At 51.3% G+C, this 13,623-nt stretch overlaps 1 protein-coding gene across 1 annotated transcript; it reads left to right on the top strand.

Moving 5' to 3' along the window:
• The first annotated feature begins 5,221 nt into the window (after positions 1-5,221).
• On the top strand, positions 5,222-6,487 carry LOC6597846. The gene is made up of 3 exons (XM_026991201.1): positions 5,222-5,425; positions 5,589-6,075; positions 6,136-6,487. Exons 1-3 carry the CDS (start codon positions 5,414-5,416, stop codon positions 6,450-6,452), a joined length of 816 nt encoding a protein of 271 aa, XP_026847002.1. The 5' UTR covers positions 5,222-5,413; the 3' UTR covers positions 6,453-6,487.
• The last annotated feature ends 7,136 nt before the right edge of the window (positions 6,488-13,623 follow it).

Consider the following 13,623-nt stretch of genomic DNA (forward strand, 5'->3'; position numbering starts at 1 on the left):
TTTCTGACACTGCCCTGCTCTGGACTGGACTGGCCGCCGCCGGGCAGAGGAAAATGAATGGGAATGAAAAGGATTCAACGACTCAATGGACAAGGGTGGGGTGCTAACGATATGGCCGGCAACGAACAGGAATAACTGAAATTCTAAATGTATTAAGTCTTAATATTTATAGCTTAATATTCTGGCATTTCCGAAATAGTAAGCAAGTTCAATATTTCACATCGCTGTACAGTGCACACCCAGAGGGCACCCAGGGCACTGAAATTGCTGTATTTGCACTTGGGATTGAGACATTTATGCCGTTGTCTCTGCACCGAGAGAGAGGACATTAATATTTCCAAATATTTGATCATCTCTATCTATCTATCTATCTATCTTGTGCGATTCTCTGTCGCTCTCCCAATCTGTGGCGATCTGGCACGGGCTACTCGGCAGACGGGCCGCCCTTGAAAGTAGTCTGCAGCTGGCCCTCACTCCTTGCACCTAGTCTCAGGATAGATCTTCAACCGACACAGTCTTGAACCGACCTCCGCGTCTTGGATCGACATTGTCCTCGGTCGAAATGTTCCATGCCGATCTGTTCTACGAAGGAGAACAAGCAACAAACTTGAAGCTGCCACAGTGCCTGCCACGGGCTTGAGAAAGATGCCACCAACCATCAGCACGGCTGTTTGATGATCGGCACAAAATAGTACGAGACGAAACAGGAGGAGGGAGGAGGAAGGAGGAAAGTAGAAAAGGCCAGGCGTTGCCTGCAGTGGAGGGGGAGGTGGAAGGGGAGGGGGGCTGGTTTCAGGCAAAATTAAACATAATCATGTGCTGCATAAATATGCGAGTGAGTGGAGAGTGGAGTGTGGAGAGTGGAGTGTGGAGAGTGGAGTGTGGAGAGTGGAGTGTGGAGAGTGGAGTGTGGAGTGTGGCCCTTTGCTATTGATATTTGGATAAAGGCAGAGCAGCGACTGCCAGAGTTTGCACAGTGCAAACAATGTGCATTTCTGGAAGAGAGGGACCCACATCCACATCTACACCAGGCACCCAGCACCCTGCACCCAGCACCCACCGACAGTTGTTAGAGTTCCAAATCAAACAGTACACTCCTCGTCCTCCTCCTCCTCCTCCTCCCGCTCCATGCCGCACACTCACACACACACACAGACACGACACGGTACGATGAATATGTTTATGCCAGTTGGCTTTGCAATAACTTCATAAATATTCACGAGGAAGGAACCGAACCACGAAGCATCTCCACCATGCTCCATGCTCCAATCCTCAAATCGATGCACACAAAATTTAAATTCAAATTCGTTAAAACAGAAGAGACACTGACAGAACAGAGCAGAACAGAGAAGGGAAGAGCATAATGGAGGAGATTTAATGGTGAGTCCCGGGCTATAATGCAATTATGATTTGACCGAAACGAACCGAACCGAACAGAACCGAACCGACTGTCAATTAAATGACAAATTTACAACACTTGCTCCCCCCCCCCCCCCCCCCCCCCCCCCCAACACACAGAGAACACAGGCAATGCCCAGGCAGGGCCCAGGCACAAGCGATGGCCGATGGAATAAAATCATATAAAATATCAATAAACCACACAAATTTATGGCAGAAACATACACAGAGCGAGAGGGAGAGAGAGAGAGAGAGAGAGAGATACAGAAAGATGGGGGAGAAGTAGGAGAGACCGTTGCAAGAGTGAGTATCCGTGTCCTGCAGCATTGCATTGCATTCTGCTGGATGCTCTCTCCACTCCACATCCGTTTCCCAGGCTCGTAAATAAAATGCACTCCTTGCCTCGACCCCCAGCTCCTCCCTTGCAGATCCCGAGCCACAGCCAGAGCCAGAGCCACAGCCAGCGGCAAAACGATGACGAGCTGACGATGTCATTGTAAATACCATAAAGAAAATCGTTGCCGACGTGCGGTATCCCTCGCATGTCCCTCCCGTGTTGTGCCTTTTGCCTGTGCTTTCCTTTCCTCTCCTCACCGCTCCTTTCCCTCTAGAAGAAGAAGCCGTCGCCGTTGCCGTTGCCGTTGCTGGCCAAAGGAGCATCCGCATCCAGCATTGAGCATCCAGGAAGCCCTGCAAAATGTTATTTATTGGAATTGTGTAATAAATGTTACCGAAAGTGCACTCGACATAAACGAAATGTTGCATCCACACGAGTACATCCATTGCCAGCATCGAGGCTCCTGGCATTAGGAGCCCGTCCGCGCCCGCCAGCCCTCGCCGAGAGATGCAAATGAGAAGGAGCAGCAGCAGTAGCCAAGGATGCCATTATCCATTATCCAGCATTACGTGTGTGTTGAGAACCGAACCCCGAACACCGAACACCGAAGCCCAGACATATCAGACACATCAGACACATCAGACACATCGGCATCGGCATCATGGCACTGACAGTGGCTTCTGGCCAGAGAGATCTTCATTACCGCAGGGGGTTCCGTTTTCATTTCACCTTGAGGGAAACTGGCTTCAGAGATGTCTTAATGTTACGCGCTCTATTCCTGCAAACAGGATTCATGGGTTGTTTGATCCCAGGGTTGTTTGATACGTCCTGCCGGCGCCTCTCAGGGTTACGTGCTGATCGCTCACTTAGAGCAGCAGCCAGCCTCCACGTGCAAGGAGCCACCAATCGAGCATTGGCCAGTCTCGCCCTTTGGACACCATTCCTGCCTCCCCCTCCAGGCGCCCGAGCTCCAGGGCTCCTGGGCTCCAGGCTCCTGGCAGCTGCATTTTTGGCCAAAACGGAAACTGGTCCTTGGGGCGTCGACGCTTTGGCTTTGGGCTCTCGGTGCTCTCTGTGTCTGTGGCGAGTGACAGGCCCACAGCCACATATGGCCACGGCCACCCACAGGATACAACTGCTGCTGTTGCTGCTGCAGATGTGTCTGTGGCACCTTTCCGTGTGTGTGTGCGGACTGCTCTTTGTCCCGAAAATTTCCATCGATTTGATTTATATGCAAAATATTTAAATTTTATTGCCAGTTTGCATATGGCCCATACCAACAGGAGCAGCAGGAGCAGCAGGACCAGCAGGACCAGAAGCAGTAGCACTAGCAGGAATCCCCTGGGCTTAAGTGAGATCGATAGTTATAGTTGTAGTCCAGACACACACACCCCATCCAGATATATGTACATGCGTTTATACATATCCACATGTTCCTGGGGGTCGTTTAAAGAAGAAGCCGCCTGACAAAACAGCTGAGCTCCACTCCGCTCTGGAGTGTTGGAGGAGTAATTTATGCAGCTTTTCGGTAATATTGAAATCGAAATTTAAATGCAAACAAGGGAAAGTGTTGGGGCCCCAGCACCTGGCCCCTGGCCCCTGGCCCCTGGCACCTGGCACCTGGAAGGGGTAGGGGAGGGCCAATGGGATTGGGAATGGAAATCGATTACGGGAAGTGCGAATAAATTACAGCCCAAATAATTATGTGCTCGGACAATCGATTACCATATTGGCAGGTTGTGTTCTATCAATGCCTCCGTTTATACCTACTATGAGGGTCTCTGTCTCTGTCTCTGTCTCTGTCTCTGTCTCTGTCGGGATGGTATCTGAACATCTTATATCTTATATGTATATCAGGCAAGAGCAGATTCAAGGAGCAGCTTCAAATTCAACTAATGAGTCCTTGAGCGGAATTGTGTCTCCTTTGGAGCTCGGCTGGCTGCAACTTTATTCATTTTTCATACTGTCAGAGCAGCAAGAATCCCTGGCATGGCAGGGCAGGGTGTGGGCAGGGCGTGGGCGTGTCAGAAATTATGTTGATTGTTTGCTTTAGCCAAGGAAATAATTAAGCAAGACGAGGCACAAGCACAGGCAGCACAGACAGCACAGACAGCACAGACAGCAGACAGGAGGCAGGATTCCACGGAGACAAGGAGCCGTCGCAGAGACTCCGTCGCACTTGGCGCCAAGTCAAAAATATATGTATGCATTTTCTCGGGATAAATTTCCCGGAGAGCAGGAGCCAGAGCCGGAGCTGGAGCAGGAGCAGGCGGCAAAAAACCAAACCCAAATCCAAATTGTCAACAGCTTTTTGTGCGTCGGCTCCTGTGTGTGTGTGTGTGTTTTTTTTTTGTTGGGAAAACTTAATCTAATTAGGGGGCTACTTGGAGCTGAAGTTTTGATTTACATTTTGGGGCTGCCAGGAAATCGCAGACCGAGTGGAAATTAGCCGGAAAGGACACCGACACCGACACCGAGCCAGCTCTGACCCAAAAGCGGCATCAATTTCCGCTTAAATCGTTGACGATATTCTTCGCTAAAACGTTCCTGGCAAATCCAATTGAAGTTGTTCGAATATGTGCGGCTTATATCGTATTTGGGGTTCGATTGCAGTTCGATTTTGGGTTGATTCCATCGCATTTCATTAGGGAGGAGCCAAAGCCAATTCTAATTCCAATTCCATTTTACACATGCTTCATTTGGTGATTGGGAATTCGTGTTCGGCCCACAACCGACCACATTGTTTAATACTCGTTGAATTTTATTCATTTATTTCGCTAAATGTGGAAACGACCCAGCCATTCAGCGCTACAGCGCTACAGCGCTACAGCTCTGAGGGATCCTTTGTCCTTTCGAATCTTTTGTTTGGCCAAACGGGCAAATATTTAACAAATGAGAAGAGGGTCCGCTCGCTTGATAAGAGCGATAAGCCTCGTCTCGCCATGCAACCATGAATAAATTAGTTTGCCACGGGGCACGTCCCCGCCCCGCACCAACCGCGCCGTCCGCGCCGTCCGCACCGCCCGCACCGCCCCACCCCCCCCCCCCCCCCCCCCCCCCCCCCCCCCCCATCAAACGCCATCATTCCTTGGGGATACTATACGCAGCAGACTGGAACATCAAGAGCCCGCTATATAAGGTAACGATTCCCTGCCTCCGTTGCACCAACGAGGCACCAACGGCAGAAGCCAGGAATAACTCATCCATAATCGAGTCCAAACGGAATCGTTGTATGAGCTTTTGGGAGATCTGTTGTAGCCACTATCGGTATAGTCAGTCGATCGGAGACACTGTTTCTGCATCTCGATTGAATGCGAAATGCAAATCTGATGATAAATGTATATTGGATTTGTATTTTGTGCTTTTGGAGAGATCTAAATCGCTTGGAACCATCTCTCATTTGCAACTCCCTTCCCCCTGGAATCACAATTTGAAGCAAATTTACTCGCAGAAGTTGGCTGTGGAACTATTTGTCGAGCCCTCAGTTCTGTCTAGGTCCAGATTTGCTCATTGTGTAATCGAGAGTAGTACGGCTCACATCGTTGTGATATTTGTGCGCCGTCGAACAAGTCGAAGTGGACCTCTTGCTCGCCTTCGCCTTCGCCATCGTCTTCGCCATCGCCTTCGCCATCGCCCATTGGTGGCAGCCTTGCGCCGAAGTGTGTGTCCGTGGTCGAAATGGATCTCTGGGTAAGTACCGAAAAGTGAACCTTCGATGAACCAGCCCGCAATTCCCCGTGGTTGTCCATTTCTACATTCCTGACACCGAAAGCAAAGCCAACTTCATGTTTAAAATAGGGGGACTTGAGTATTCTTTGTTTTCAATTTCAATTTTACTTGAGCAATCTCCTAGCCCGTCAACGTCAACAACCATCTGGAGAATGGTCCAGGTCCAGGTCCAGGTCCAGGTCCAGGTCTAGGTCGAGATCCAGGTCAAGATCCAGGTCAAGGACCACAGCCATACGCACTGCGGGTGTGGCTCGCCCTGGCCATGGGCCTCATGGGCCTGTTCAGCTTGCACTACGCCCGCATTCTGCGAAGCGTGTCCATCAGAGGCAGCATGATCGTGGTCAGCGTTATCTGTGTCGTCCTTTGCTCGGTGATCCGCTGCACTCTGGGCCCAGCCGAAGTGAAGCAGTGGCTGGACGCAATGTTGGAAGAGCCTTGGCTGACTATCCACGACGTGGAGGCAACTCAGCGTGCAACGCGCCGAGCAATCAAGCAATTCATCGCCACTGGAACCTATGTGATGTGGAAGACGTCGCGTCTACTGCTAACTTGCCTTCGTAGGCTGCACGTCCTCGGCTCGGCCATCGATTTGCCACTACTCACGAAGATCTGTAAGTCCACAGTCCGCAGCAGAGAGGCAGCCCTCTAATCTCGCCGGACTCCTTTTCCAGTATACGCTGGAGCCTTTGTAGCAGAAGCCCTGGCCAATCGAGCTCATGCCGCGTGGCGCGGCATCCGTAACCAGATCTCGAACCGACTACGACTGAATCGATTCTCTGACTTTGTCCAGTCTGGTGCAGCGGATCCATCCTGCGAGGCGTCCCACAATGAACACAAGCAATCCCCAACTGTGCTGCCAGAAGACCTGAATGGGGAATCAACTGTGCCACACTTCCTCGATGATCCAACCAGTAGCCTCGAAACCTATGATGAATTCGTTCAACATTTGAAGAAGGGCTCTTTGGAGTCGCATGTTATATGTATTTAGTGTTTATTTTGTTTCGTTTTTGTTTCTAGCCCAAAGAGCTGATGTTTGTTTATTAAATTGATTATTGTTTAAATGAACAGTCTGTGGAAATCCTTCGTTCCCTTTGGGGGATGCAAGGTCGCAGCATACTTTCCGCCATTCGAGTGTTGAAGACTTTTCGGCTTTAAATTGCATTAAAGCCGCCAGCAGCGGCAGCGCGACTTGGGCGCGATAAAAGTCGCGCGCCCAGAACGTGACAAACGACGGGGCTGTTAAAGTCGCAGGCAAACAAAGGACCAGAGCGGAGCAGAGCAGACCCCTGGCTGTATGGGCGGTGCGAGGTGTCGGGTGTGTTATGGTTGGGGCGACTCAGAGTCGGCGTTTACATTCTGGGGCTGGGGCTGGGACGGGGGCTTGGGCTTGGGCGTGGGCTTGCGCTTGGCAGTTGTTAATCATTAAAGCCGCCTTCGGGGAGTGGCCCAAGATTTTGGTCAGATTTATTCATTAGCCGTGGGGAATCGGCACGGACCACGGGAGGAGCATTAAATATTTAGGGAGTTGTCGTTCGTCCGTGGGAGACGAGACCGAATCCGAATCGAAGGAGGAGAAGGAGGGGAAGGAGGAGCAGCAGGAGGAAAAGGAAGTGGCAGGAAAATGGAGATGAAGATGGAAAAGGCTGTTGGCTGTTGGCTGGTGACTGGTGACACACCACCCCCACCCCCACTCCCACCCGCCGAAGCCCTTTTCTTCCTGCAATTTGCACTCAATTGCAATTTCCGCTTGGCGCTGCCATTTGCTACGTGCATCCCCCTCCCATTCCCTCCCCCACGCCTACGTGCTGAGGGTGGCGAAAACGCGCAGAAATTTGTTTTGCCATTTTGTTTAGTTGTTAGTTGTCCCCCACCCCTGCTCCGCCCCTGCTGTGGGGCGGGGAGGCATGGCGGTTTCTTTCCTTTTTTAAATATCAATATAAAACGTGACAGAATGGACTTTTCCCTGCACTGAAATTCGGCGGCAAGAGGGCGGTGGGACGGTGGTGCGGTGGGACGGTGGGACGGTGTGGCGGTAGCATGGCCCCATTTAAAGCGTTTAGCAAATCTTGGGACCGGGGAGGAGTATTTCCGTAAGCGGTTTAACTGCTCGGAACGTTGGCCAGGCATAAGTAGGGGCCGCACACGCATTATAATCCGTTTAGAGATGCGTGTGGGAGCCGACAGCTGCAGGAACATAATATACGAATTCCCAGCCTACTTGCCACTTGCTACTCGACACTCGACACTCGCCACTCGCCACCTGCCACTGACTTCAGGCAACACCTTCTTTCGCCTGTGGCATTGGCGATTTGTGATTATGATTCAAAGATTACTATCACCAAAGTTACAGTTAAGTAGGGAGAAGGAGAGCCTTGTGGAGGAACATTTCGTGTAAGGCCTAGGCCTATGGGTCGAAATCTGCCCAACAGCGGGGACAATGTCCCAAAAGGGAATGCATTTGCGAGTAGCCCAGTACAAAGCCACAAGCCCAAAGGAAGTTCGAATCAGATGCAGGAACTCCCCCATTCGATCGGACTCCAGGGAAAACCGAATAGAGCGCCATAGATACTCCCATCCCATTCAGTAGGCTTGGCTGTCCCGGTCGATTCTATTCATTGATTTTACATTGTGCCACGAACCTGACAACATTTCACAAAATGCCACTGCCGAACAAACAGACAAGCCACCAGACGGAGCTCATGGGCCAGTTTCGGGACAAGATGAAGGAGGAGTTGAAGAAGGAGATCACGGCAGAGCTCAAGAAAGAGGTCAAGGAAGAGATCATGGTCGAATGGAGAACAAGGAAGCAAAACAAACAGAGTCCGGAGCCTGAAAGGGACTCCTTGTTCGAGAAGGTCAAGGACCAGACGGTGCCACGGGTCGAAACTGGTCAGGAAAAGCAGCCCCGAGACCGGATAGACGCCAAGACGGAGATCATTATCGAGAAGCAGCAGCAGCAGCTGCCCAATATGATGGACGAGTTCATGGCGGAACTGATCGCAAAACTGAGCAAGCCGATCCCACCCTTTGACCCAATGGCCGCGAAAAATAAGCAGCCGAAGATGGAGTGCGATGCCCCGATCGACAGCAAAAAGGAGGTGAAGGTGATGGAGGACCTCTTCGATAAGATGACCAAACGGATCTTGGAGGAGTTCGTTCTCGAGAAGAAAGGGCTCCAGGAGGACCCCAAGGCCGAGCTTAAGAAAGAGCCCCTGGTCGAGGGCGTGAAGGAGCTCAAGGAGGCCATGTTTGAGAAGATAATAAACCGACAGGAGGAGGCCACTTCGATCGAGAGCAATAGGCCGCAGCAGAAGGAGCCGCTGATCGAGTACACGATGAAGGACACGAAGCAGATCAAGAGCCCCGAGCTGGAGAACGATTTCCAGGCGTTGATGGCCGATAGCCATGATAAACAGCTGAAGACAGAGCACGCGCCCATGTTCCACAACCTGAAGGAGCTGGAGGTGCAGAAGAAGATTCAGATGGAAAAGCTTACCAAGGAGTTCCGTGCGGCCTTGGCCCTGGGCATAAGGCACAGGCAACTGATCAAGGAGGAGCAGCAGACCAGGCAGCCGATTATCGATCAAGAAAGCAAGAAAGTGACTGGACTCAAGGCGGCGATCGATTCCACAAAGCAAATCAAGGAGGACTCGCACTCGGACCCGGACCCGGACCGCTTGACCAAAAAGCAGATGCAGGAGCAGAAGCAGGAGCAGAAGCAGGAGCAGGTCGAGCAGACAGGACAGAAGTACATTTCGCAGGAGGTCATGAACCAGAGAAAGCTGGAGATCCAGAATGGAACGATGCTGGAAAACTTTCGCATGATGTCCGTCAAGCTGTCGAAGAACTGCTTCCGCAACTGCCTCCACAACTTGTCCACGTCGCTGGATGCCCGGGAGCGGGCCTGCATCAGCGACTGCATGAGCACCTACATAGACTCGTACCGTCTGGTCAACCGCGCCTTCGTCACTCGCATCCACGCGGAGCACAAGAAGCGCCAGGAGCAGCGCCAGGAGCAGCTCTCAATGAGCAGCCACCAGAAGAAGTAAAGGTCGAAAGCGAGAGGCGAGGAGATGGAAGATTGATTACACGACAAATTGTTGCTGATGTGTTGTTATTGTTTTTACCTACTGTTTTGGAATTTATAAATACATGAAATTGTGTGTGTGGGCACTCGAAAGTTCTGTTCTGTTTTCTGTTTTCTGTTTTCTGTTTTCTGTTTTCAGTTGTGTTTAAAAGTGAAGAGCGAATGATGGTGCCATTATTATTCCCGTGGGACGGGGATGGGGGCCTGTCTGTCTGTTCGAATGGGTTTTCAGGCAGAAGTTGATTCCGTTTATGATGGCTCTCCAGCTGAGAAACGGTTTGCTGGCATTGGAATCCGGTTAACATCATGAACTGTTCTGTTCTCTGCTTCCCATCAGGGGCCCATCATCATCGCCAGACAGGGGCTGTGCGGATGATGGCGTGTGGCATGTGGGATGTGCGATGTGGCATTGGGCGGCCGGGGTCAAGGGGTCGTTGCTTCTCCAGTTTTCGGTAAATACACTGCTCTGCCTTTGAGGCTGCTGCTGCTGCTGCTGCGGCTGCGGCTGCCTGAATAGCAGGCCGCTGAATAGCGGCAGCCTCTGGTTCGCATTAGTGACGTCGGTCCATCATCTATGGCCCCATCCAGCCAGCCGTCTGCACATTCTCCATTATCCGTTCTCCATTCTCCATGGCTCCGCTCTGTGCTTTTTGCATTCAGGATGCGTGGATGCTAGATTTGGTTGTAGTCCCTTTTCCCTTTCCCCTTTCCCCTTTCGCCATCGCATTGAGCGAATGCTTTTTGTCCATGTCCATGTCCTGGGCCTGTGGTCCCCTTCTGGTCCCGTGGACTGGTGACTGCTTTATGAATGCATAATTTTATTATGCACAAATTCTATTTACATTCTATTTCACGTCGAGTGAAGCGGTTCATGAAGCCAGGCCCGGACCGCGGGTCGCTCCGGCAGTTCCAGCGGTGCACCTGGGGCCCGGCCAGCCACACGTTGGGAACTCCTCGACGGCATCTCGCAGGCGGATTTCATTGTAATTAATATTTGCATTTCAATTGCATTTTGGCCGCCCTCTAAGCCCACAGGCACACAGGCTTTCTAGCCCACACAATTATCACATATGGCGGGGCATTGATTAAACATTTAGCGGCGCATCGCTTCCAAAAGTATTTGCGAGGACTCCGTCCTGTCCCCTGCGTCCTGTCTCTCTCTCTCTCTCTCTGTCTCTATATCTGTCTCTGTCTGGCTAATTTTGGGCTGACATGGGCACCTCTAATGGGGGGGAGGCTGGATCTGTGGGATCTGCTGTTTATTGGGTCTGCCAACCGAAAGTCAGCCAAATGGAAACCTCAACAGAGCTTGGGCCAGAGGATTAGGGCAGGGATTGCGTTTGGGGATCGGAGTTTGAGTTTTTGGGTACCCGGACATTGGCATCTGGTTATGGCACCAGGCGATGATTGCTTCCCCCAGAGCGACATCAGCATCAGCATCGGCATCGGCATCGACATTGACATGGTCCAGTGCCTATAAATCAACAGCTGCAGCAGTTTTTTCCACCAGGAGCTGGTAGATGGGAGATGGGAGATGGGAGCTGTGAGTGGAGGCTGGCAGTGGGGCGAGTTGAAATCTTTTCAAGTGGTCAACGGACACAAATCCCACGAACCCGGGGCCCGCATCCTTGTGCCTTGTGCCTTGTGCCTTGTACCTTTGCGGTTGAATTAAGGCAAACAAAGGGGCAACCGGGCGAGCTCTTACGAGTGTATGGCTCTCTGGCTCTCTGGGTCTCTCTGGTGGATGGAGGTGCAGCGGTGGCAGGGCTTTGCTTAGATTACGCATACGCCGTGTTGTCCCCCAAGTGCGAGGACGAGTGCAAGTTCCCCCCCGGCCCTCTCTATCTCGACTCTGAATGAGGTCGAGAAAAGAAAGTGCAACACACATGAGGAAAGAGGAAAGAGGAAAGAGAGAAGCACAAAAACGAAAAAGGGCAAACGCAAAATGTAAATGGGCTTTGCTTTTCACAAAATGAATATTAAATTGCATGCAGGGGACGGAGATGGGGATGGGGATGTGGATGGGGATGGGGATGGGAAAGTGGAGTGGAGTGCAGCTTAGCCCAGAGTGTTAGACATGTCTGAGCCTTTAACATTAACATGCTGGCATCCCAGTCTCTATCCCCATCCGCCTCTCTCTCTCTGCCGCCCCTCTACAGAGACCTCTTCATGCCCTGCCATTTGTGTGATTTGATTTTCGCAGCTTGCAACGTGCAGCATGCAGCGGGGCACTTGTAGATATGTATCTCTCTCTCAGTGTCAATGGGGGCTCGGCTCCCCTTTGAAGATGCATGGGATACGAGTAGAAGTGCATCTGATCTATGGCTTTCCATCGAGTGCCAGCCTCTATCGGAACTCTATTTCTGTCTGTCATCGTTATCATCGTCGTTTCCATTCCGAAAATCGTAATCCCAATTAGACTTTCACCTCTCTAGTCCCACAACTAATTAGCATTGGGGGAAAATCTCGGATATCCTCTTTCGCTGCAGCGAATCTGCTTAAACAGACGAGGAAATTCTGGCTCATTTCCCCCCTGCCGCCCTGCCTCCCCGCCACCCTGCCTTGCTGCCGCACACAGCACAAATATTGCCTGGCATGGAAATTTGCTGTCATTTCAGGGACTAACCCTGCCGCACTGCACCGCACCGCCCTCTCATATATGACATGGCATATGCATTGTTTTCAAAATGATTTGCGGTTCTAATTTTTCGCACAGAGAGACACACAACGGAGGAGGCAGGGTGGCTGGGTGGCTGGGAGGCTGGGAGGCTGGGAGTGGGAGAAAGTTATGCATGGTTGCCATACTTTGTCGTCCTTGTCGTCGTTTCTTATTTCTGTGGCTTTCGCTGCACAACTTGAACAGGCTCTGAAACGGGTCCCTGAGTATCAGTCTGCTTCCTCCTTCCTCCTCTCTGCCTCTCTGCCTCTCTAACGACAAAGTATGCTGCAAGTACAAGTAAAATGCCGCCACAAACCGCATGCTGCTTCACTCTGCTCAACTATTGCGTCTTCTCTGGTGCTCTGGTGCTCTGCTGCTCTGCTGCTCTTGCTCCTTCGAATGCCCTGTGCAGTGCTCCTCCTGGAGCTCTTCTGCTCATTTTGTGTGTGTGGCGCCTAAAAACAAAGCTCAAAACCGTCGCTTGGTTCAACATTTCAACTGCTTGGAAATTTATTCATTCCCCTGCTCAAATGCTCAAATGCTCAAATGCCTTGGCCCCTGTCTAGCATCTTCCATCTTCCATTTACCATTTCCATCTTCATTTGTCTGTCGTTTTGTATTTGAGCATTTCGGTATTTGAGTTTTTCCCCACTCCCTTTGCCCTCCCTCCTCCTAAATGCCACAACAGGCAGCACAGAGGCAGCACAGAGGCAGTACAGGCAGCACGGCACCCGAAAACTTCTTCTCCGAGTCCCTGCTCGGGCAAATACAAATGTAAGTAAATTTTTAATTGAAACTCTTATGGAGAACAGAACTCACACGGAAATGTTGTCACTGCCAGGCGAAATTTGATAATTCAAATGGCAGAGTGTTTAATATTTGATGTTCTTCCCCCACCCCGGCCCCCCTCTAACGCTGTCCTCCCTGTCTCTGCCGCTGTCTCCGCCTCTGCCCCTGCCCCTGCCCCTGCCTCTGGTCTCTGGTCTCTGGTTGTGGGCCACAAATTTAATTTCATTTGTCGAAATCAATTAAAATTCCTTTCAAAATGTATCACCTACAGAAACGGACGATTTACGATTTTCGACTTACGGAGAACTGAACCTCAAGCAATGTCCTTGTTTTGGATGCCGTTTGGACGCCGTCCTGTCGTCCCCGGATCGCAGGAGTGCATCAATTACTTGGCCAAAACTTCGACTCTATTCCAATGAAAAGTTTCTGTCGCCAGGCTGCTCGAGGCTCGAGGCTTCCCAAAGAACCAAAAGTTGAGGTAAGTTGTGTACTGAAGTTAAAAGTTTCTGTGTGCCACGCCATGCCACGCCACGCCACGCCGCAAAATGCAGTCCAAGGAGTGATACAGAGAGAGAGAGAGAGAGAGAGAGAGAGAGAGACAGGGCAGGGCAGGGCAGGGCAGGG

This window comes from Drosophila persimilis, unplaced genomic scaffold (assembly GCF_003286085.1).
Source record: "Drosophila persimilis strain 14011-0111.01,24,50 unplaced genomic scaffold, DperRS2 tig00000653-arrow-arrow-pilon, whole genome shotgun sequence".
Taxonomy (NCBI): domain Eukaryota; kingdom Metazoa; phylum Arthropoda; class Insecta; order Diptera; family Drosophilidae; genus Drosophila; species Drosophila persimilis.